This window comes from Capra hircus, chromosome 14 (genome assembly GCF_001704415.2).
Source record: "Capra hircus breed San Clemente chromosome 14, ASM170441v1, whole genome shotgun sequence".
NCBI classification, from domain to species: Eukaryota; Metazoa; Chordata; class Mammalia; order Artiodactyla; family Bovidae; genus Capra; species Capra hircus.
The window spans coordinates 54,132,371-54,158,601 of record NC_030821.1 but is presented as its reverse complement, the minus strand read 5'-3'; the positions used below and the strand labels follow the sequence as shown (position 1 = coordinate 54,158,601).

Here is a 26,231-nt window from a genome sequence, read left to right as displayed (position 1 = left end):
CTCAGTCATCCAACTGAGCTGCTCAGCCAGCCCTACCACGGGTACGCCAGGCCCTCATTTCTCTCCAGCCATCCCTGAGCTGCAGAGAAGCATGTGCCTTACCCACTGGCCCTGATGCTGCCCCACGAGGGCACGTGTGTGAGGGCCCCCTCTGCTTCTTCCTCTCATGCATTCCAAATCAACGGCATCTCCTGGTCTGTGAAAACTGCAGCCTTAAAGCTCCCTACACTGCAACTTTGGAGTCCTTACTCTCATTTTAGGAATGAGGACATGAAGCCCAGACAGGTGATATAATTGTGGCATCTTTGTCCTCCTCTGCTCTGCACTGACAGCCTGAGACTCTAAGATATAGAGAAGGCAAGCCAGCAGACGTGGCTTCCCACAGGCTCCTCGGGTCTCTCTCCCATCAGAGCTGTCCATATTAATCCAATATTTTCTTCTTGCTGACACAGAAGAGGGGGGCTTCACTCTGTCCTGGGGCTCTCGTGGCTCCTCTGTCCGTCCTTCCCACGTATTCAGGCAGCTGGTGTCATTAATGATTCTCTCTCCGCCTCCCTGGCCTTATCTCTTTTTCCCATCCCTATCCTAGTTTCTTCCTCTCCTTGGATCTTTTTCTTCAGCTTATGAATAAAGCTGTGCGTGCATGCTCAGTTGCTTCAGTCCTGTCTGACTCTTTGCCACTCTATGGACTATAGCTTGCCAGGCTCCTCTGTCCATAGGATTTCCCAGGCATGAATACTGGAGCTGGTTGTCATGCCCTCCTCCAGGGGATCTTCCCGGCCCAGGTATCGAACCTGTGTCTGCTCTTGCTGTCCTCTTTCTCGCCTCTCATTTGTTTGCTCTTGCTCTCTCTCTCTCTGATTATAAGAAGAACACAAAGTCTAGATTAGAGTAAATGGCATACCCTCAGAACATCTTTCTTTGCTGAATACAGTTCAGTCAACTGCCAAGCTTGGACATATGTGCTTGTGTCGGGGGCTTGCCAGCTATTTGCCATTTGTGTCTTCTTCCTCTGGCATACCACTGGGTTGCATCTCCCAAGTTCCCTGCAGTTGGGTATCCCATGACACTGAATTCCAGATCATGGAATGTGAGCAGAAGAGACACCCTTACTTCCAGGCATGGCCCCCAAATCCTCCCCTATGTGATTCTCCATGTTCTTCCCCTTTCTGCCTCTTGGTTACAGACCAGCTTTGGAAGTCACATGTTCAAAATGGTGGAGCCACCAAGGTGAATAAATATCGAAATAAATGTTGGAATTTATTTCTCCATTAAGGAAACATCTCAGATGATTTGAGTTTGCTGCATGTTAAGGGCTTTTCTGGTGGCTCAGAAGGTAAAGAATCTGCCTGCAATGCAAGAGACCTGGGTTTGATCCCCAGGGAGGGAAGATCCCCCAGAGGAGGGAATAGCAACCCACTCCAGTATTCTTGCCTGGAAAATTCCATGGACAGGGAAGCCTGGAGGGCTTTAATCGATGGTGTCACAAAGTGTCAGACACGACAGTGACTTTGACTTTCTTTCACTCTAAGGAATTTTCAACTAGGAAGCAGGAGCTCAATTCCAAGGCAATTCTCACTTTCCACTAATGGATGTTCAGAGCTTTTTAAAATAGTTGGTGGAACAAGAGGCGATCTCATGTCATATCCTTCCAATGTGACTAATTCAGCAGCCCACAGCATTGGGACTCAGATTATGTTAGATTTGAGTAGACACAAGACTTTACTCCTATCAAGAATATCTTTCTGGTTGGCTTTATACTCACTAACGCTTTAAAACATTTTAATGTCTTCCCGTGTGACTCAGATGTTGTGTTGACATTCCGCTTAATTTCTTTCAACCATATCTCCTGATGGTATTCTGTGTTATTTCTATATTTTAGGTAGGTTGTCAATTCTTGCAGTGCTCAACTAGATTTGGCATTTTCCAAAATCTCTTCTTGTTCTGTAGAAATTGATCTTTCCGTGTCTGAAAGTATAGTCCAGATCCAGAATATTATTGTTTAATTTTAGGACTTAAACAAGTTTAAGTAGCTAATCCTTTATTCATTTGATTCATTAGTTCAAGAAACAGTTACTGAAAAACTGCTATGTATTAGACCCGCAAGGATACAGAGATGAATAAGCCTTGGTCCCTTTCTTAGGAGATCTCATGTCTAATAAGTGAGCCAGGTATGTAAATAATGATGGACGAGTGAAGCACAGATCATGGTCTGCATAAAGTGAATCAGATGCACTGAAAAAAATCAGCGGAAGCTAATTGTCTGTCAGAGCATCAAGCCTGACTGCTCAGAGCATGAGAACATGGTCTTACATGAAGAAAATTACAAGGAAGAGGACATTAAAATGCTGGCAAAAAGATATGTCAAACTAGTATGGGAAAACCATGGGGTACTCAGGAAGTGATGAGCATGGGGTGTGTTCAGTTCACTAAGTGAACAACAGGGTCAGTCTTTGAGGGACCTTGGATTCTGGCTTATACCTGTGTTAAGTCTAAGTCACTTTAGTGGTGTCTGACTCTGTGACCCCATAGACTGTAGCCTACCAGGTTCCTCTGTCCATGGGATTCTCCAGGCAAGTGAATCCCAACCTATTTCATATCTTGGCACTTATAGAGAAAAGTCAAAATTTATGAGGCACACTGTGACAAATAAGTTACTTTTTCCCAGCAATAAATGAGCACCCCAGACCACTAGCTACCTCCAGTCTTGCTCAGCAAGCATGCGGATGTGAGCATGCCCCAGCCCGTCCCCACCACCCACACACCAGGGAATTAGGGAATCAATATCCTGTCAGCTGTACCTACTCAGGTCTCAACAGCTGGGATGCTCTGATAGATGATGTGGAATCAATGAAAAGATTTAATCTTGGGAAGAATATGATCAGATTCAATTTTCTGTGAACACTCATTCATAGAAAGAGAAAGGAATTTATAAAATGATCTCAGAAGAAATGCATTTTGTGGATGGAGTCTGTCTTAGAAATTGGAAAACCAAAAGTAATAATAGAGGCTATTTTTAAAAGGAAAAAGAATATTCAAAAGGGAAATGTTCAAAAGTGTAGAAGCAGACAGGAAAAACTGAATTATAGAGACTTCAAAGTCAACAAGTATTTGTCACTTGATTTATAGAGCAAAGTAAAACATTAGCTAGATTTAAATGAGTGATAAAAATATATTGGGGAAAAATTGAATAACTAAGAAAAATGCATTGTATAAGGGGGAAAAATGTACCTGTTTAGACAAATTCTTAGAGCTGTTTTTAGCCCTTACCTTTTTAGTTTAATATTTTTCCTCTGAGTCATTCCATTCTGCTTTATTGACCCCAAACAGATCTTAGAAATTCACTGTGCCATTGTTTAAGTATTATATACTCACGGAAAATTTTAAAGTGGAAAGAAACTGTGTGCTCTGATTATGGGAACATCTGCCTTCAGAAATGTGGACCCATGAGAAGAACAAAAGAGGAAATTCATCCAAATTAAAAAATGAAAAGGGAGCTCCAAAAATAGAAAAGGGAGGTGTTTTCAGAATTTTTAAAAATCTTGTTTTCTCTAGAATAAAATATTCCTCTAAATGAGCCCAATAGTAATGACGCAAAGGCCTTCAGCCACCCCTGATTTTGAGCATACAGTAATTGAAAACTTATAAAAACTTTGAAAGAGACTTCAGGAAAGCGAAATCGCAGTTGTTAATAGTAAGCAGCCATTCCACCCAATTACTGATGAAGATGAACCAAAGGGTTAGCAGTATATCTACAAAAGGAAAAGAGCACAACTTATGTGGTTTTAAAAAACTTGAGTAACTTTAAAGGGAATGTGTGTGCCTGCATGCGTGCATGCTCAGCCCTGTGTGACTCTGCGGCCCCGTAGACTGTAGCCTACCAGGCTCCTCTGTCCATGGAATTCTCTAAGCAAGAATACTTGGAGAGGATCGCCTTTTCCTACTCCAGGGGCTCTTCCCGACCCAGGAGTTGAAGCCACATCTCCTGCGTCTCCTGCATTGGCAAGGGGATTCGTTACCACTGTGCCACCTGGGAAGCACTTTAAAGGGAATAGAAAACAATTTAAAAAAAAGAAGAAGGGATATATGTAAGCATATAGCTGATTCACTTTCCTGCACAGCAGAAACAAACAACATTGTGAGGCAATGCTATGCCAACAAAAACTAATTTTATAAAAGCAAATATACTATTAAAGATGAAAATTAAAAAGGAAAAAGAAAAGAACCTAGGTCTTTTCTTCCTGAATATGAGAAAATGAAAACTAAAAAGTGTATGTGTGCATTGAGGAAGATGGCTGTGGGAGCTGGGATGTCCTAGGCATTTTTATAAAGATGATACAACTCTAGCAGTCAAGAGTGAGAGAAAAAATTACAGCAACAGATGCTTTATTATCAAAGCATCTTGTAGGGACACTATAACCAGGTTCCCCTCGCACAAGAATCAAGACAAAATGCTAGAGACTGTCCATGGTATCCTTACTGAAAAACTGTATAGATTTATAGAAGACGAAATAGAAGTTTTGTAGTTTCTATTCAAATAGTGTCATAGAATAAGTGTACCCATGCACCTAAAGGAATAACACTGAAAGCATTGGGGAAATGTCACTCTGCACACTTTGCACAAAGGGGATGTATTACGTACAAAGAATCCCATAGAGTGACTTGAAATACCAAGAAAAAAGAGAGTGATTTCCCCTCAGTATCTGTGCTACTGTGAGGAAAAAGGACTAGAGAATAAAAGCAATGCCAGTTAAAAGCATTAAAAAAAAAAGCTCAAGAGTGCATGCTACGTCACTTCAGTCATGTCCAACTCTACAACCCTATGGATTGTAGCCCACCAGCCTCCTCTGTCCAATGGAGTCTCCAGGCAAGAATACTGGGGTGGGTTGTCATGCCCTCCTCTAGGGGCTCTTCCCAACCCAGGGAGCAAACCCACCCCTCTTAGTCTCCTACATTGGCAGGTGTGGCAGGTGAGTTCTTTACCACTGCTGCTGCTGCTGCTGCTAAGTCGCTTCAGTCGTGTCCGACTCTGTGCAGCCCCAAAGACGGCAGCCCACCAGGCTCCCCGTCCCTGGGAGTCTCCAGGCAAGAACACTGGAGTGGGTTGCCATTTCCTTTCCCAACGCATGAAAGTGAAAAGTGAAAGTGAAATCACTCAGTTGTGTCCGACTCTTCGCGACCCCATGGACTGCAGCCTACAAGGCTCCTCCGTCCATGGGATTTCCCAGGTAAGAGTACTGGAGTGTGGTGCCGTTGCCTTCTCCATCTTTACCGCTAGCACCAATCAAAGCAAATGTCTCGTTAGCAAGAATTCAATGTAAAGCTTATCATTACAATAACAGAATTTTAGGATGTAATTCAAATACTACACAATTGTGAAAACAATGCCCCCACCAAAAAAAAAAAACTGTTTACTTTTAATAGTTACAAATTTTTGTATGGCTATAAAATGAGTATCTAATTAATAATCTGCCATTATTAAAGTCTAGCTCAATCAAATGGCTTCCCTGATGACTCAGTGATAAAGAATCCTCCTGCCAAGGCCTGCCTAATGCAAGAGATGTGAGTTCTATCCCTGAATTGGGAAGATCGCCTGGAGAAGGAAATAGCAACCCACTCCAATATTCTCTCCCGGGAAATCCCATGGACAAAGGAGCCTGGCAGGCTACAGTCCATGGGGTCACAAACAGTCAGACACAACTCAGCAACTAAACAACAACAAACAACAATCAAATGTAACAGAGTATGATATGACAAATATTGTGGGTATGATCTTTAAAAATAAAAAATGTGCCTTCCTTATTTTGGCAAAATCAGATTTAGCATTTGAAGCTTATCTTTAGAATAACAGTGGGCTTCCTTGGTGGCTCAGATGGTAAAGAATCTGCATGCAATGCTGGAAACCCAGGTTCAACCCCTGGGTTGGGAAGATCCCCTGGAGAAGGAAACGGTAACCCACTCCAGTATTCTTGCCTGGAGAATTCCATGGACAGAGGAGTCTGGCTGCAGTCCATGGGATCGCCAAGATTCAGACACGACTGAGCTAGTGACACTTTAGAATAATGGCAGTTATCCTCTACCAACATGAGCAAACATAAATGCATTGCAGATATTGATGAACAAGTCTTAAACATAAAATGAAATATTTATTGGAAGGGTACCTCTTAATAAAATGGACAGGGTGGTTTTGTTTCAATTAGTTCATGTATCCATAGATGAATATTGGTTATTGCTAGAATATAATAGGTACCTGAGGTACTTTTTAACTCATTTCAATATAAGAATGGGAAGCAATTTGTTACAGTAATGTTACTCAACTGTTTTAATTCCTACTCTCCCTAAATAGTTTTGAGAGCTTACCTTGTACCAGGTACTGTTCTAAGTTCTGGGGAGATAGCAGTGAACAAAACCAGACAATGTCAGATAAAAATTTTTATCTCATAGAACTTAAATTATAGTGAAGGAGTCAGATATCAAATTTTTTTAAATAAAATATATAGTGCATGTGTGCATGCTCAGTCATGTCCAACTCTGCCATCCCATGGACTGTAGCCTGCTAGGCTCCTCTGTCCATGGGATTTCCAGGCGAGAATACTGGAGTAGGTTGCCATTTCCTTCTCCAGATGATCTTCCCAATCCAGGGATCGAAACTGCATCTCTTGGGTCTCCTTGCATTGGCAGGCAGATTCTTTACCACTAAGCCACCTGGAAAGCCCAAAATGTACAGTACAATATGGTAAACAGTGATAAACACAAAAGAGGAAACATAACGGAGGAAAGGAGATAGGATAAGTGGGAATTATAAAGTGGCTGCAGTACATGTCAAGAAGTATATATGCTCCATTATCAAAAATCATTTTTTAGGGAAGGATAAATTAGCAGTTTGGGATTAAAATATACACACTAATATGTATGAAATAGATGACCAACAAGGATGTACTGTATATCACAGAGAACTATACTCAATGTCTTATAATAACCTATATTGGGAAAGATTATAAAAAGACATATCAGTTCAGTTCAGTCGCTCAGTCATGTCTATATATACATATATGTGTATAACTGAAACACTTTGCTGTGCACCTGAAACTAACAGGACATTTTAAATTAACTATAATTCAATAAAAATTGTTAGATTATTTTAAAGTACTACAAGTGATAAATCAACTATGTCCTCCTTCCATTATTTTGAAAGCTACCTACCTTGTCATTAGTAGCTGTTACTTTATCATCCCTCATAAGAAATTAAAACTTTGCTTTGGTTTAGTGCCCTGGAGCCTTTTACCCTGGGAAGTGCAGTAAGATGCGTGCCTCTCCAGATGGTTGAGATAAATGCCTTCAGTCAAGCAGAAAGTAGATAGCTGTGGAAGAGAATGAGTGAACCCAGAACCAGAATGGCCACAGGTACCTTCTCAGGACACACACGTTTTGGAATAACACTTTTGGAATTGGCTACCTTAAATCGGCTTCCTGGGTGGCTAAGATGGTAAAGAATCTGCCTGCAATGCAGGAGACACAGGTTCAATCCCTGGGTTGGGAAGGTCCCCTGGAGAAGGGCATGGCAACCCACTCCAATATTCTTGCTTGGAGAATTCTATGGACAGAGGAGCCTGTCTACAGGCTACAGGCCATGGGTTCGCAAAGAGTTGGACATGACTGAGCAACTAACACTTCCACCTCCACCTTAAATTACACACCGTTTGGGAAGTCCTCACATCCCCTGGGGCATGCACTCCCCAGCTGAAGACAGCTGGCCTCTTATTGCCTCCCCACCCCGACCCCGCAAGAGGAGGAGGGACTGGAACCCCCAGACAGACGTGTGGTTTCTTCCAGACCCTCCAGACTCTCCCAGTGACACCTCTCGGTGTTTCCCAGGCCACAGAGCCATCCGAGTCATTGTGCAGTATCAGCTTTCCACATCAGTGCCTTTGCCTGAGGGGGACCAGATGAAGTGAGATGGATCCACTTTGCATGGCTGATAGCAGGCAAAAAGAGGTTAATGTGCTGGAAGACGGACCTGGCCAAGGCCACGTCTAGGGTGGCAGACTCTGCCCCTCCAGTGAGGCTGACTTCTCCCTGAGCATCTCAGGGGTCCCATGCGAGAAGCTTCCCTTCTTCAGCTCCCAGTGCTTTCTGAAAGGTGGAGGGGATGGTAAATTTCCTACATTATAAAGAGAATAATCATGAACATTAACAAAGCTTGCCCATGGGCTGTCATCTACCAGTTTGAACAGCTCTTAACATTCCTAAAGTTATTTCCAGCAGGAGGTTGCACAGCCCCAACCACCTGCTCTGGGGGTCAGCAGTGTTTCAGGGCACAGTCAAGTTCACCAGGTCCAGCAGACCCATGGGGGCACCATGCCTGGACCCACTCTGTGTGATGTGAGCTGCCCCACCATGGTCTGCGATTTGGCTCAGCAGGTCGTGTCCTCTGAAAGCTCAGATTCTTCAGACAGGGAGAGGCAGCAGATCAGCGATGCTGTGGGCCAGCTCGTTCCCTAGTAACACAGGCAGAGTTCAGTTGCCAGCTCCCTCAGAAACCACCGCTCTCTCCTAAAAGCCTTCATTACCTACGGGGGTCTGCAAAATCCTCCCTGTGGTCTGTTAAGGGCCTCACTGCATGAACTCAGTGGATGTCGAGCGTCTGCCCTGGCTTTTCTCTTATGAATTCCTATCACAGAATGAGTAAATCACAATGTAACGGCCCCCATATTTGAGTTCTTTAGAAGCCTGAGAAGTTCTCCCTTAAGCAGTATTGCTGGCGACCTATAAAATAAATGCTTATTAGAGTAGTCTCATAACGACGTAGCGGGAACAATGATCGAGCAAGAAGCAGGCTCAGAGTAAATATGTTAATTGATCCTCATCCTCCCAAGTCTTTTCATTTCTCTGAGCTAAACACAATGGTAGAGTGTCTCCGTGTTTCCCAATCAGAGACAAGGCAGTGTGCAACAGAGCTGGATCAGAAAAAAATGCCTGCATTCTGGTTCATTCTCTGCTGTGTGTGTGCATGCACACTTAGTCGTATCCAACTGTTTGTGACCCCATGAACTGTAACCCACCAGACTCCTCTGTCCATGGGGGTTCTCCAGGCAAGAACTGGTGTGTATTGTCATGCCCTCCTCCAGGGGATCTTCCCAACCCAGGGATCGAACCCACATGTCTTGTATCTCCTGCATCGTCAGGCGAGTTCTTTACCAGCTGAGCCACCAGGGTGAATCTAGTTAAACCTGGGACATAAATGATAGCTTGAGTGAGCACTGAAAATGGCCTGTCTTGCTTTAGGTGTCAGTTGGGATTGCAGTGCCTGGATGAAGCCCTGAGTAGGTAATACTGACTTATCTAATGGAAACCTCACTGATGACCAAAAGTTCCCTGTAGTCAAACAGAAGACTCACTTGTGAATCTCTTACAAGTGGAAAAGTGAGAAAAAAAGAAAAGTGAAAGTATTAGTCGTGCCTTACTCTTGCGACCCCATGGACTGTTATCCTCCAGGTTCCTCTCTGTCTGTGGAATTTTCCAGGCAAGAATACTGGAGTGGGTAGCCATTCGCTTCTCCAGGGGATCTTCCTGACCCAGGGATGGAACCCTGTTATTCAGCTTTACAGATGGATTCTTTACCGTCTGAGCCACCAGGGAAGCCCAACAAGTGGAAAACAAGTCTGTGTTTGTACAGTAAGATGATGCTATAAATCCAAAGTGGCTTTGGAGTTCCTCCAGGTCAGTGAGAGCCCCTGTCTGGGATCTACCATGGGGAAAGTGAATAACCACAAAGATGTTCCATTGCAAGTAACATAATTTGTTCTGAGAAGTCACTTGGCTCTGTGCTTGGAAGTTGGCACAGGAAATACATTTGAAAGGACTACAAACAATGGGGTTTCCAGGCTGTGGGCTCTCCCCAAGGGATCTTTTATAGTAACACCTCAGTTTCCGAGAATGGGTGAAGAGGGCAATGTTCTCTGTAACAGGCTTTTCTGCACCATTGATGCCAGCTCTTAATTGTGCTGATTTTTCTGTTCTACATTTTAAGACTTTAATAACCAGAGAATTCAAGTCAATTATCCTGCAGGTCACTCAGCAAGTTGTGCACACCCCTCTACCTTCTGTCTTTCTCATCTCCTCCCAAGCCACTCTTCTGCCAAAGACCCTTAGATGGTGTTCTTGCTGTGATTGCTTCAGATTTCATGATGTTTTGTTTCTAATTCTCCTTTTCTAATATTTCTGAAAACCCATCTATGCCTCTTCTGCTACTTCTCAGGTTTCATTGCAATTCATCTCCTTATTTCTACTGGAGCAACTCCTTAATTCAGCAGCTTCTGTTCTCCCATCTTTCTCATTACAGTGACTTTTAGAATGCACAGTCACTTCACTTTCTTAACAGTGTGATACAACTACCACTCTGAAAGCTTAAAAAGCTGAAGGTATTTCCTACTGAGTTGTTTTCAAGTATTTCATTGGGTCAAAGAACAACTTCATTTTTTAAAGCATCATTTTTAAAAACTTTAAAATCTATAAACACTTCAGTTTACCTCTTTACTTAAACTGTATTCCTACTCTGACAAATGGGAAGTGTCAGTGTGTGCTTAAAAAACTATTTTTCTAATATGGAAATATCAGGTTTCTGTTGACAAAAACAACATTGTTCTGTTCTTCTCATAAAAGATTCTTGATGTTTTCAGTTTCTTAATTACCTACTTTTTCCACCTTTTGGATATGATGAATAATGCTGTTTTCAAAAATGATTCAAAATCATCTTTTGAATCTTTTAGTAAATGGTAATAAGTGAAAGCTTACCAAAAAGGAAAACATGGAAATTTATGCTCACAAAACAAGAAAACTGGACAAACTAAATATTGAGAGTTTAAAAATTTGTGTACAAATTTTTATGTGGATGTATGTTTCCGTTTCTCTTGGGTATATACCTGGGAGTAAGAATCCACCTGCTAATGCAGGAGATGCAGGAGACATGGGTTTGATCCCTGGGTCAGGAAGATCCCCTGGAGGAGGGCATGGCAACCCACTCTAGCATTCTTGCCTGGAGAATCCCCATGGACAGAGGAGCCTGGTAGGCTACAGTCCATGGGGTCCCAAGGAGTCAGACATGAGTGAGCATGCAAGCACGCATGGTAACTCTGTATTTCCTCTTTTAAGAACCACCTGTCTTGCAACATTTTACATTACCACCAGCGGTGCATGAGGGTTCCAATTTCTCTATATCTTTACCAACATTTATTATCTAATTTTTATAGCCATTTTGGTGAGTATAAAGTAGTATCTCATTGTGGTTTTGGTTTGCATTTCCCTGCGAATATTTTTGTAATGCAATTGATGTTGAAAACAAGCAAACAAAACAAAGTCTTTGGGATAACAGAATATGTTTTCTCTCTTGGCTTCTCTTCATTAATCAGTTAGGGTCATTTCTGTCTTTAAAGAACTCTTCGTAAATTAATCCAAGTGACTGTGAGCATTTTATAAATGAGTCTTCCGCATTTTAGCTGCACTGCATTCAAGATCAGTTGAAGAACTTAAGTCAAATTATTCAACAAATGAAGCACCCCTAAAATCATGTTTTGAATCTTTAGTAGATGGCAATAAGTGAAAGCTTACAAAAAAAGGAAAACATGGAAATTTATGCTCACAAAACAAGCAAACTGGACAAATTAAATATTGAGAGTTCAAATGTTATATGAAATTTAATTTTCAGTTTCATAGTTTCCTTTTGAAATCTCTTGACTTGAGAAAAGACTCTTTTGACAGAACTGCATTTTATTTGACAAATTTATATTCTACACCAAAAGGAAAAAAGTTAATTTGTGAGAAGGTCTAAAAAGTATCATAAATAAATGCAAGTTATTTTGTGTCTTGTAAAATTCTTGGCACAGAAAAATGTGCTAAATGGAGGTAGAATTGCAGTGCTTGGGAAAGTATTTGGGCTCAACTATATGACACCTGTCCTTTCTGTAGCAAATTTGCTTGGCATTTATCAGCATGAGTTTGAGCAAGCTCTGGAAGTTGGTGATGGACAGGGAAGCCTAGCATGCTGCAGTCCATGGGGTTGCAGAGTCGGATATGACTGAGCGACTGAACTGAACTGATACGGAAAATATTTTCATAGTTAAAAATACTATGATTTACAGAGGCAATCAAGATATCAGCAATTTCAAGTTTACTAATCATAAAAAGAAATGTTGAATAAGATTGTAAATAAATTTATAAAAACAATAAAACTATATTGAAAAGATATGTGTATATTTTCCCCCAAAAGATCAGTGATGTGGTATTTTACAGATAGACATGGACCATGGAGCAGATTCATGGCAGTACATGAATTTATACCAAAAATAATCATTACGTTAATGTTACATTTTAATGTTCAAATGAGTATAAAGTTTTCTTTTTATTCTGCTTTAATAAATATGTATATTGATTTTCATATTCATTTTTATAAATAATTTTATTTTGAAATAACTTTTTAATTGAATAATTTTATTCATAAATGTATGTTTTTTTTAATTTTGATTCTTTTAACACACCCTTCAACTTCCAAAGGTGCCTCTGTAAGTCATAGTATCTTAACTATGAAAATATTTTCCATATCAGTTCAGTAAATTATAGTACTACCCAACTTATTTTTAGGACCATTCAATTTTTAATCAATAATGTTAATTGATCAGGTGATTTTTCCTTCTAAATTTTCACCCATTGGTCAACAAGGTCAGGGGTTGGATATTTGATTAAATATCTAATCTAATAAAAACTTAATCTAATCTGACTAAATGACCCCTTTAGACACTGGTAGCTCTCTCTGACAAGACTCCTTTCTTAATAGAAGAATTTTTGAAGTATTTTATTTATTTATTTATTTTGGCTGCACTGGGTCTTCTTGCTGCACAAGGGCTTCTCATCCCAGGGCTTCTCTTGTTGCGCCTTACAGGCTTAGTTGCCCCAAGGCATTGTGGGAGGCTTCCCTGGTGGCTCAGAGGTTAAAGCGTCTGCCCGCAATGCAGGAGACCCTGGTTCGATCCCTGAGTTGGGAAGATCCCCTGGCGAAGGAAATGGCAACCCACTCCAGTATTCTTGCCTGGAGAATCCCATGGAGGAAGGAGCCTGGTAGGCTACAGTCCACGGGGTCGCAAAGAGTCGGACACGACTGAGCGACTTCACTTTCACTTTCCCTTTCCCTAAGGAAAGATCAAACCTGTGTCTCCTGCGCTGGCAGGTGGATTCTTAACCCCTGGACAACCAGGGAAGTCCTGGGAAAATCGTTTCAGTATCTCAGGCTGACTCTTCTCTCACTACTTCTCTCCTTAATGTTGCGTCCAGGTAACTTATGTGCCGTGGTAGGAAAAGGATGGGCTTTTTTTGGCCCCTCTGAATTTCTAGGCTAATTCATCTTTCTCAAAATCACAGTTTACTAGCATGCCTGTCTTGAGTGGAGAATATGATAAAATATTCACATCTTGTGTACCTAAACACACACACATACCAAGCTCAGAGTGTTCATATACACCCAGATACTTGTTAGAGTAGTATAATATAACCAGAGCTTGCTATGACCTAATTAATACCTTTAATGGACTAGAGCAGGAAAAAAAAAAAAAAAACAGGAGAAATAAGCTAAGATTAACCATGGACATTAGGTTTGCAAAAGAAAGACTGAGGTTTTTATCAAAGTGGAAACAGATTAGAAAGAATATTAACAAAATTAGTGAGTCTATGCAGTATGAGGCAAGTACCACACTACCAGAGAGAAGTTGAAACTTTCTCTGCAAAATGCAGGTGCTTATTTGTCAGGAACGGCTTGAAGACAGAGGGCAAGGACATATATTTTGTGACTTCTCAAAGGTCTTTCTAATAATGCAATAAATATTCTTAAGGAAAAAAAAATGGTTTCTGGCAACAAGAAGAAAAGGTACATCTTTTGATACATGAGGGGAAAGGGCATATTTGTATGCCTAAGGACAAACATATTATTTAAAATCTAATACTATTTAGTATACTTCATTTTTTACTAAAGCCAGTAACAAGTGTGATTTTTCAGTCCCTAAGATCCCAAGTTCTGTGTGTGTTTCTTCAAATTTCCCCATTTTTTTCAGGTGCTCTATGACAACCTAAAGGGGTGGAATGGGGTGGGAGGTGGGATGGAGGTTCAAGAGGGAGGGGACCTGTGTATACCTGTGGCTGATCCATGTTGATATATGGCAGAAGCCAGCACAACATTGTAAAACAATTATCCTCTATTAAAAATTTTTTTTAATTTCCCCATTTTTTGACCACTGATAATATTTTGAACAGTCTTTATATTAAATACACATTCTTCCATTGTGTGATAAATATTTTTGTTAGCTTTTCATGTGTTCTTTGTAAATCATCTACTGTTATGTGAATTTGCACACTTACTCATGTTGGGCTATGTTGTATTTGCAGTTGATTTCATAGGTGGACTTGATGCACACTCCTACTGCCAGGATCATGTTACGTTAAAGCCTGTTCATCTGTAAGTAAAGGTGTGATGAGATGGAAAATATTAATCCTTCTAACTTGGCCAAAACTAACCAAACCTGAGATAATTTGGACCTACCACTACTAATCATTGGTTTAATTTTCCACTCATATTTGAAACACACCTTTCACATGTAACCCAACATTATCATTATTATTGTTCATTCCAAAAAGGATTTCAAGTAGTACAATGATTTAAGTTTCTTAAATGATAGTTTTGCTTTATTTTTCTTGTTGTTAGATTGCCAAATTGGGGGAAGAAAGGATGATTTAGTGTACAAAAAAGAGGCTTAATGTGTGTCTTGGGGGAGCACAGGAGAGGGAAAAGAGAAGAAAGACTAGGTTAGGATCCAGGCTCAGTCCCAGGGGCCTTCTTTTATGTCTCTGAGAATAGACTTGGTTCTGTCACCTGGGTGGAGGAGGGAGGATGGATAAAATGGAATACGGTATAAAGAGCATCTCTAAAGCTGCTTATGACTGTGCCTAGTACTCAAAAGAAAAAAAAAGTATTAGTCACTCAGTCATGTCCAACTGTTTGCAACCCCATGAACTGTAGCTTGCCAGGCTCCTCTGTCCTTGGAATTTTCCAGGCAAGAATACTGGAGTGGGTAGTATTTATTCCAGCAGAGTGAGCTAAAGGAAACACAGGCCCATGTGCTACTGGAATGGGTAGCCATGTCTTCCTCCAGGGGACCTTCCTGACCCAGGGATAGAACCCAGGTCTCCTGCACTGCAGGCAGATGCTTTACCATCTGAGCCACCAGAGAAGTCCACCTGGTACTCAAATGTTTGTCTAATCAGAAGAAAGTCAACAACTACAGTGAAAACACCTCAAACTGGACAGATTTCAGTTGAGTATAAGGAAGGAGTCACAGTCACTTGATTGATAAAATACTAAAAAACAAGAAAATAGATACCATGACTGCATTCCTAGAAAACTCTAAGCAGCAAATAGACAGCTGTATAAAACAGTAGCTACTTTGTACAATTTGCGTTATTATCTCACTTCATCCTCATGAAAATAATGTACTAATAGTCCACTTTATAAATAAGAAACCTGAGATTCATAGATGATAAACAGTCTTCCCAAAGTCTCTCAAGTAGTAAGGGGTGGAGCTGGGGTCTTTCTTGGGTGCGACACTCTCACCAGTACATTGTAGACTTGCTCAGATGACCTTCCTGTTCTTTCAGGCCAGTGCTCTGTAATTTTGTGATGACAGGGGAAACTGGTAACACAATCACTGGTATAAGAAATATGTATGAAAGCATTCACGAGCTGCCTCTGCCCAAATCCGCAATTCCTCCCCCAGCTTCTTTGGGGACGGAAGCCTCTAGAAGGATGTATTGGCTCCTCCACCTTCCCATGTGGAATTAATTTTATTCCAGCAGAGTGAGCTAAAGGAAACACAGGCTCACAGGCTACACAAATCAGCACAGTGCCTATCACGTGATAGGTGTTTAAATATATGTTGGTTTCTTAAAGCAAATCCAGTTTGGAAAAGCATTCACCCCACGTCACATTCCAGAACCAAGCAACCACCACCTCATTACTGATGCTACTGAGTGCTCATGAATGATCTACCCCAGAAGTGGGTATCTGGGCATGTGGGGAACTTGGCAGGGATTGTGCAGTAACAAAGATGACCAGAGCATCGGAAGAGAAAAGAACTGAAACAATGCCAAGCAGTGACTTGGACCATCTTGTTATGTGAAAAGAGGATGATGAATGATTTCTTTCATCCCCATTCTGGAGAATAACTCAGCAGAGAGATTGCAGTATGAAAGATGTTGGTTGGATATAAGAAAGATCTTTTTATTAGGGGAAGTTATTAAACACAGCAGTTGATTACTGATGATAATGGAATCTCCTTTCTTGAATGACACTCGCTCATCCATGTGCCTGTAAAGGGTGTCTAGTGGGATGGCCCAGAGGCACGTGACTTCTGTCTCTGTTTCTTAAGGTCCTTTCCATCTCTGTGAATCCAGAATGCACGAAATATCCTGGTAAGATTACCTAAAAGGCTGTGATCAACTCCACTCCCTTGTAAGGGCTTTTCCTAAAAACCTGAAGTATAGTAGGCTTCCCTGGTGGCTCAGTGGTAAAGAATCCACAGGAGACACAGGTTCAGTCCCTGGGGCAGGAAGATCCACTAGAGAGGGAAATAGCAACCCACTCCCAATATTCTTGCCTGGGAAATCCCATGGACAGAGGAACCTGGTGGGCTACAGTTCATGGGGTCACAAAGAGTCAACTAAAACAACAAAAACAACAGCTGATTTACAGTGTTCTGCCAATCTCTGCTATATAGCAAAGTGACTCACTTACACACATATAGACATTCTTTTCTAATATTCTTTTCCATTATGGTTTATCACGATGTTGAATATAGTTTTCCCTCTGCCATACATTAGGACCTTGTTGTTTACCCATTCTAAATGCAATAGTTTGCATTTACCAACTTCAAACTCCCAGTCCATCCCTCCCCCACCCCCTCTCCCCTTGGCAACCACAAATCTGTTCTCTATCAGCCTGCTTCTGTCTCATAGATAGGTTCATTTGTGCCATATTTTAGATTTCACATATAAGTGATATGCTACGGTGTTTGTCCTTCTCTTCCTGACCTACTTCATTTGGTGTGATAATCTCTAGTTACATCAACTACGCTGTTCACTGCTGACCTCCCACACTTTTCAGCTGAAGGTGGCATCAGCTACAAGCTGCAGGAAACAAGAGAACAAGTTTCCGCTTTGATAGATGATGCGTGTCATTATGCCAGATGAATATGGAATGCCTTCTACCATGAAGGAGGCAGGAATCTGCAAGATCAAACTAAACCCAAAATGAAATCTTTGTACAGGAAACAATTTAAAAGGTCGGTGTGGGTTCTCCCCTCAAGTATGCAAATATGGCAGAGTTTATCCAGTTGGCATCAGTCACCTGCTTGATTGTTTTTTAAAAAGCCCTTCTTTTGGGTTCCATTGTAAGCAGTGCAGTGATGCCATATCCCTTGTACCAGCAACAGACTAGAGGAAAAGCCAGTCTTCTGCACTAAATCATTAGGGGGGCATGCGTGAACCCTGGCTTTTAAGCTTCATTAAGGCTCTGATCTCCATGGAGTACAAATCCAGGTTTACAGAAAAGCTGCTTCATGAAGGGAACTGGAAGAATCTTAGTCATATTCTCAAGCACATGTAGACAGGTCACTTCCAACTCTAGATGGATGGTCACAGACCATCCATTCGCTGTAGACTTGTACAGGGAGTCCCCATTCTCGTGTTTGATAGTGTCATGGCTCATAACCATAAAGTGTCCAGTTCCGGGGCCCACAGCCCACCTGTGTGAGACTGTGTGCACTGGGGTGATGGGATGGGGTGGCAATTTATATATGGATTTGGTCTTTCCTGCTTTGTCTCTTTTCAAAATACCAGCATCAACAAATGAACTTATTTACAAAACGAAAACAGACTCAGACACAGAAAACAAACTTATGGTTACCAACAGGGAAAGCTGAGGGGGAGTAAATTAGGAGTTTGGGATTAACAGAGACTATTATACATACTAATTATACTATTATGTGTAATAACTAATACTATTATACATAAAATAGATAAAGAAGAAGGACCTACTGCATAGCATAGGAAACTATGTTCAATACCTTGTAATAATCTATAAGGGTAAAGAATCTGAAAAAAAAAAGAATCTGAAAAAGGATTATATATATAAATATATATATATGATGTGTATACATATTATTCAGACGTGTGTGTGTATACCTATGTATATACATACATACATATATATGTATACACACAGATCTGAATTACTTTGCTCAACACCTGAAACTAATACAACATTGTAAATCAGCTATATTTCAATTTTTTTAAAAGGTAACACTCTGCTCAATGTTATGTGGCAGCCTGGATGGAAGGGGGTTTGGAGGAGAATGGATCTGTATATAAGTATGGCTGAGTTATTACAACATTATTCATGGGACTTACCCTAGTACAAAATAAAAAGTTAGTTTTTTGTGGGAAAAAGTAACAGCATCAAGCTATCAAGACCCACTGGTTAAATAAATTGGTTTACTTCCATTTACAACTGTATATTGATCACTTATAACATGTGCACCAGGATCTGGGCTGGAAATAACAAAATGTTATTTTTGTTAATAATAAAATGATGAGTGATCCTTGAGCTTCAGCCTCCAGAAGCTAATGATCCAGGAGAGGAAGCCTACATAGAAATAAGCAGATACAAGTGATGACCCCAAGGCAAGTTTCTGAAGAAGAGGGAATGTTTACTTCTCACTTGGGGAGAGAAGACACCACTGAGCTGTGATGTCTGAAATGACTTTGAAAAGAAGATGAAGAGTTTATCAAGAGGAAGAGAAGAAAACAAGTGTTCCCTACATGGAGTCTCATCTGCTTGGCCACTCTGCACAGGACAAAGTTGAAATCTGTGCCTATCCAATCTGGCCTTTGCCATAGTTCTCACATAAAGTCAGCAAACCCACAAGGAAGCAGATGTTTAAGCAGAGGAGGAATCTTGGCTCTTGGTGAGGATGCTCTTAGATCCCCAGCAGCCATTGCTTCACCATCTAAATGACGTCGTTCTTAATGGCTAAGGCTATAGAGATACTTCCAGTGATTGTCATCTGAGTCTGGCTTGGGGGTCAAGGGGAGCCTGTGCTGGGGTCCGTTATCTTGCCATGGCTGTGGGGGAGGGGGGGTGGTTAACTCTCAACATAAGTACATCCTGGGTTTCTATCAGGGTCTTCTCCGTTGCTGCTGCTACACCGCCTTTCATGATGGGGGAAGGACCAGTGCAAGGGTTGCTCATGTGGTCATCTGTGGTTTGAAGAGGACAGCTGCAAGGCAGCTTATGGTGGAAGCAACCGTACCACCAGAGGTAGAGGGTTAACAGAAGCAGCTACACCTCTCAGGAAGAAACTTAGGCATATATAGGCATATAGTGTTAGTTGCTCAGCTGTGTCCAACTCTTTGTGACCCCATGGACTGTAGCCCTCCAGGCTCTTCTGTTCATAGGATTTCCCAGACAAGGATACTGGAATGGGTTGCCATTTTCTTCTCCAGGGATCTCCCCTACCCAGGGATCGAACCCAGGCCTCCTGCATTGCAGGCAGATTTTTTCTGATCTGAGCCACCAGGGAAGCCCCAGGAAGAAACGTAGTTTCGCATAAACCCAAGCAGCTCTAAAAAAGATACAGATAATCAAGGAGCATCATCATGAGCAACTGAAATACTTCAAGGTTTGCAAAAACCATTATAATGGTCAGGGACTGGGTGGTGGAAAAATGAAGCCCCATGGAGCAATAACTCTTCACATAAAAATAATCAGACCAAAGCAGTTTATCAAAGATAGACTGCAGTGGAGTTTTAAAACTAAGTTGTCCAAGAAAAGTAGAGAGATCTGATAATGTTAGAAATTTCCACAGGGAAGATGCCCCATGACTGCAGTTGAGAAAATTTGATGGAAAAAGCTTCTCCTGTTGCTTTTAGCCAATCTTTTCCTCAGATTTCCAAATAAAAACTTGACTTTTCTCTGGCATCTTGACTTGTCTGATTGCCTTTGCAGGAGGCTGACTTTTCTTCACAAAAATTGTTACATGCCATGTGACTACCATTGATTGTCTGCTATTGCAACCAAGTTCTGGAAGACACACTGCCCCCCTTTTCAGGCCAGCACTGCAGTCAGTTCCCCCTGTACCTCCACCCTTCACAGTGCAGACTCAGAGGAAATCCTCCTCTGACAGCTGGGCTGCTGGATGGAGCCAAAGGTGGTCACGTCCATCTGCTCTTTCCTGAGAACAGATGTTTGGTATCAGCATCCTTACAGGTTGGTGCCAAGCCATCCTGCATTTACAGCAGCTAGATTAGAAAGTAGCTAGGAGGACAATCAGAAGGGTGTGTGTGTGAGTGTGTAGAAGGCAGGGAGGTAAGAATGATGTGCTTTCAAACTCTGATTAACGCATATGTGTGGGATCTAGAAATACAGTATAGATGCTCCTGTTTGCAAAGTAGAAACAGACACAGACGTAGAGAACAAATGTATGGATACCAAGTGGGAGAGGGAGGCAGTGGGAAGAATTGGGAGATTGGGATGGACACATATACACTATTGATACTGTTTATGAAATACATAACTAATGAGAACCTACTGTATAGCACAGGGGACTACTCAGTGCTCTGGAGTGACCTGAATGGCAAGAAAATCCAATAAAGGAGGGCATACGTGTATGTATGGCTGGGCTTCCCTGGTGGTTCAGGTGGTAAAGAATCTGCCTGCAGTACAGAAGACAATGGGTTCGTTCCCCGGGTCTGGAAGATCCCCTGGAGGAGGGCATGGCAACCCACCCCAGTACTCTTGCCTGGAGAATTCCATAGACACAGGAGTCTAGCAGGCTACAGTCCATGGGGTCACAAATAGCTGGACACGACTGAGCGGCTAAGTACAGCACATGGCTGATTCATTTTGCTGTACAGCAGAAACTAACACAACATTGTAAAGCAGCTATACTCCAATAAAAATTAATTAAAAATAAAAGACACAAAAATAAATTTATGAAATAATAATAAGTAAAAGCCAATAACCTCCAACAATGTATTAGTAAATTGCAGCCAGGGAACCATCATTCATCCCATCACTCCTCCATTTCCTGACCGAGCAACTGAAGACTAATAAAGTGATAGCTCTCTGGCTGGATCGTATTTTGACTCATCCTCAATTGGCTTTCACACTTTCATATCCATCTAGGTGTCTGTGTGTCTATCTCTGTGGTACACAGAGCCAGGTGCCAATGACCTGCTCGGAGCAATGACTGGCTCACTTTTCCCATTACTGAGTGTGCACTTCTGTTCCCATCAGTCCCTGGAAAGGCAGCTCTTTGTACACATTAACCCTCCAGGGTGGCCTCAAGCCTCCAGAGCGCTAAATAGTAAAGTACTCAGCCCCTCTGTGTGGTCCCCAAGGAGAGCTGGTGCCCCTGCCTGCCTGCCTTACTCAGGGGGCAGCACCCAGGGCTCACTGTTCTCCCTGGCTTGGAGTTCCTTCCCTCTGTCGCAGTGTTCATGACGTTCTGATCCATCCTAGGTGATGATTATCCCTTTTTAGGGATATATAAGAATACATCCTACACTGCTGCTTGGTCACTCAGTCGTGTCCGACTCTGTGACTCCATGGACTGCATAGACCACCAGGCTCCTCTGTCCATGGGATTTCCCAGGCAAAAACACTGGAGTGGATTGCCATTTCCTTCTCCAGTGGATCTTCCTCATCCAAGGATCTATCACGGGTCTCCCGCATTGCGGGCAGATTCTTTAGTGTCTGAGCCACCGGGGAAATGTGTAATTATTTGACCAGTAGCAGTGAGATGGCTGTGTTTATACGTCTCACACAGTTCTGACTCCTTCCTACTCTGGCCAGTTGATGCACCACTGTCTACTAGGCAAGAACGTGGCCACCAGCGGTGCAGCCGGCCACATGCAAGAGAGGCTCCTTGCCCATGTTCAGTTATCTGTCCTACGCCTCGCTGGAGACACAGAGGTCCTCTCATTTGACACATGACCTTGCACACTGCCCCCAGAGCTTATGGAGCCTGGTTCACATAAAACCTTTTCCAAAATGAGAAAGCTCATATCCAAACGGTACCCTCCAGGGAATTTATCAATTCCTGTCTTTCCAAGAAACTCAGGATTTTTCTCAGTACTTGTCATCGGTGTCAATGGCATGAAAATTGATTTCTGTAGAGGTATGGAGTTACAGAGCATCTCCCCCCACCAAAAAAAATTAACCAGCATGAGTAGAGGTAGCTTCATTTGGTCCTGTCCCCAAGAGGAAGTATCCACTGATTTTAAAATTAAAGATAAAGAACATAAACCAAGTTTAATGTCAAATACGTATCTTTCACTCTATAGTCACATCAAAAATATGTATAAGTTGCAAGTTATGACAGGTTCTGGGAAGAAACAAGGCATAAGAAAGCTTCTTTCTGTGCCGACAGTGCTCTTGCCAAGGGGGTGAATGTTCCTAAAACCTGCCAGACTTTCTGTACGAAGTGTGGCAAGCGCCAGCTGCACAGAGTGACATAGTACAAGAAAGGCAAGGATTCTCTGCATGCACAGGGAAAGTGGCGTTACGACAGGAAGCAAAGCGCCTATCATAGGCAGACTCAGCCAATTTTCCAGAAAAAGGCTAAAACTACAAAAAAGACTGTACTCAAGCTTGAATGTGCTGAGCCCAACTGCAGATCTAGTATTGGTCATTCAGTCGTGTCCGACTCTTTGCGACCCTGTGGACTGTAAACCGCTGGGCTCCTCTATCCATGGGATCTCCAGGCAAGAATACTGGAGTGGGTTGCCATGCCCTCCTCCAGGGGATCTTCCCTACCCTGGGATCGAACCTGAGTCTCCCACATTGTGGGCAGATTCCTTACCACTGAGCCACCCAGGAAGTAGATCTAAGAGAATGCTGACTATTAAGAGGTGCAAGCATTTTTGATCTGGGAGGAGATAAGAGAAAGGGCCAGTTGATCAAGTTTTGAGCTTCATATATTGTTTTATTATGAAGACAATAAAAATTTGAGCTTGTTACTTAAAAAAGGAAAGAAAGAATGTACAAAACACAGAGTCAAGCACACACACACACAGCACACACACCCCAGACGTGACACAGTGAGACTTAAAAAGCAATAGAAAAAGAGGCAATGACAGGCCCATCAGGAGATGAACTTTGGAATAACATCACTGTCTTATCATTGATTTCATTCTGCCTTGAGGGTAGTTATCCTCAGGCAACTGCTAACTTATCTACAAACATCTGCTAAAAAAAAAAAAAAATTCTTTTTAAGGATCCCCAAACTCAAACTCTTCAACCTAGACTAATTGATCCATCATTAAAAGAGTGACAACTAGACATTATGTGTCTCTAGAGGTGATGCAGTAAGAAGACATGGCACCATCTATGCAATATCTTGGACTAACTGATCTTGGACTGAAAGTGTAAAAATACAAGAATAACAGAGTAAGTTAAACCTCACCAGAAGGAAGGAATCAACCAATCTAGGATGTGGGAAACAGCATAGGGAAAATGGGAAGAAGAAAAAAAAGGTGGGGGAGAGGGAACTCATAAAATTTAAGAGATTTGAAAGACCTATTGGGCTTCTCTTGTGGCTCAGTAGTAAAGAATCCGCCTATCAATGCAGGAAACTCAGGTTAGATCCCCGACCAAGGAAGATCTCCTGGAGAAGGAAATGGCAACCCACTCCAGTATTCTTGCCTGGAGAATCCTATGGCTGGAGGAGCCTGCAGGCTACAGTCCATGGGGCTGCAAAAGAGTCAGATATGACTTAGCCACTAAACAAGAACAACAAGGAAAAATCACTGAGCTAGGGAATCGTCACTTGAATGTGCCCATAAGTGACACATATGACATGATGTCTAAGATTTGCTTTTAAATACTCTAGCTAAAAAAAGAAAAATGTTGCGTGAATACCTGAAACTTAATTAGATCATTTTTATTTTAGTTGATTCTGCATGGTGAGTAAACAGGATTCATAATAGCATTCTCTTCTATGTATGTTTGATTTTTAAAAACCCATCTGCTAATAAAAACCTTAGGCACGGTTGTCAACAGGCTTTCCTGTCAATGCCTGCTTTCAAAGTTGCTTTACTGTCTTCTTAGAAAACTCCTTGCAGGGATATTTCCCGATGCCTGAGGAAACACTCCAGAATTCCTACCAGGAATCCTTGGAACAGTCTCAGCCTACTTCACTGTTTTTTCAGTAAATATTGCTAAAGCCCCAGAGCAGAAAAGAGTACCTATATGGGGCTTCCCTGGTGGTCCAGTAGTTAAGATTCCATCTTGCAATGCAAAGGACATTGGTTTGATTCCTGGTCCAAGAGGATCCAATTTGCCAAGGAAAACTGAGCCCATGTACCACAACCACTGAGCCTGTGCTCTAGAGCCTGAGAGCCACAACTGCAGAAGCCCACGTGCCCTACAGCCTGTGCCCTGCAACAAGGAAGCCACCACAATGAGAAGCTCATGCGCCGCAGCAAGGAGCAGCCCTCACCCACTGCAACTAGAGGAGACTTACATGCAGCAAAGACCCAGCACAGCCAGAATAGAATAAAATAAACAGAACTTTTTTTAAAAAGAAAATAGCTATAAGCAGAGGTTCAGTTCAGTTTAGTTGCTCAGTTGTGTCCAACTCTTTGTGACCCCATGGACTGCAGCACACCAGGCCTCCCTGTCCATCACCAACTCCCAGAGTTTACTGAAACTCATGTCCATGGAGTTGGTGATGCCATTCAACCATCTCATCCTCTCTCATCCCCTTTTCCTGCCACCTTCAATCTTTCCCAGCATCAGGGTCTTTTTCAATGAGTCAGTTCTTCGCATCAGGTGGCCAAAGGATTAGAGTTTCAGTTTCAGCATCAGTCCTTCCAATGAATATTCAGGACTGATTTCCTTTAAGATGGACTGGTTGAATCTCCTTGCAGTCCAAGGAACTCTCAAGAGTCTTCTCCAACACCACAGTTCAAAAGCATCAATTCTTCAGTGCTCAGCTTTCTTTATAGTCCAACTCTCACATCCATACATGACTACTGGAAAAACTATAGCTTTGACTAGATGGACCTTTGTTACAAAGTAATGTCTCTTCTTTTTAATAAGCTGTCTAGGTTGGTCATAACTTTTCTTCCCAGGAGCAAGCAACTTTTAATTTCATGGCTGCAGTCACCATCTGCACTGATTTTGGAACCCAAAAAAATAAAGTCTGTCACTGTTTCCCCATCTATTTGCCATGAAGTAATGGGACCAGATGCCAGAATCTTATTTTTCTGAATGTTGAATTTTAAGCCAACTTTTTCTCTTCACTCTTTCATTTTCATCACATGAAAGACAAATGTAGGGAAGTGAGAGTAAGATGAATTGGGGGTGTGGATTGGCATATATACATTATTGATACTACGTATAAGACAGACAACTAAGTGAGACTGTGCTGTATAGCACAGGGGACTCTACTCAGTTCTCTGTGGTGACCTAAATGGGAAGGAAATCCAAAAAAAGAAGAGATATATGTATACGTGTAGCTGAGTCACTTTGCCGTATAATAGAAACTAACACATCATTGTAAATCAGCTATACTCCAATAAAAATTAATTTTTTAAAAAAGGTAAAAATTAAAAAGATTTTTAAAAAGAAGGATAAATGAGCAGGTACCTAGACGTGCCCCTGACCACACCCTCCACCACCACCAATACTATTTGCTAACAAAGAAAGAAAACATCCTCCTCTACTGTCTATCCCATTCTAGAAGAGTCACCTGTTGGATTGACGAATACACCTCCACAACTTGACTCTCAAATAAATCTTCGGACTAGAAGATTTATAAAACCACAAAAATTCCACCATTTAATTTCACCTCTTTATCTTTCCTTGTTAAACTTCAGTGGGGTAAAAGGGCTAGGCATTTGGGCTACATCTTTCAGAATGTAGAGAAATAGGAATGCAGAGAAAATGTGATAAGTAGCAAGGAGGGAACGGAGGGGTCCCATCCCTAAGGACTGAGAAGAGAACAGAATTTACAGGGATAAGGGTGGCTACCAAAAGGAAAACTGAAAATTTTAATCTTTTTTTCAGCTATTTCAAGTTATGACTAAAAAGTCTATATTCCAAGTCGTAGAGAGAGTCATCAAACTGAGTTAAT

At 41.8% G+C, this 26,231-nt stretch overlaps 1 protein-coding gene across 2 annotated transcripts in view; it reads left to right on the top strand.

Moving 5' to 3' along the window:
* NKAIN3 (Na+/K+ transporting ATPase interacting 3) overlaps positions 1-26,231 on the top strand; it is a 526,059-nt gene that overhangs the window by 497,003 nt on the left and 2,825 nt on the right. Inside the window, exon 6 of one of the 2 annotated variants that reach the window (XM_018058468.1) lies at positions 14,428-14,497. The exons of the other annotated variant lie outside the window; for it this stretch is intronic. Coding sequence (XP_017913957.1) covers positions 14,428-14,497 — 70 coding nt within the window. The remainder of the gene's footprint in view (positions 1-14,427; positions 14,498-26,231) is intronic. 2 annotated transcript variants of the gene reach the window in all.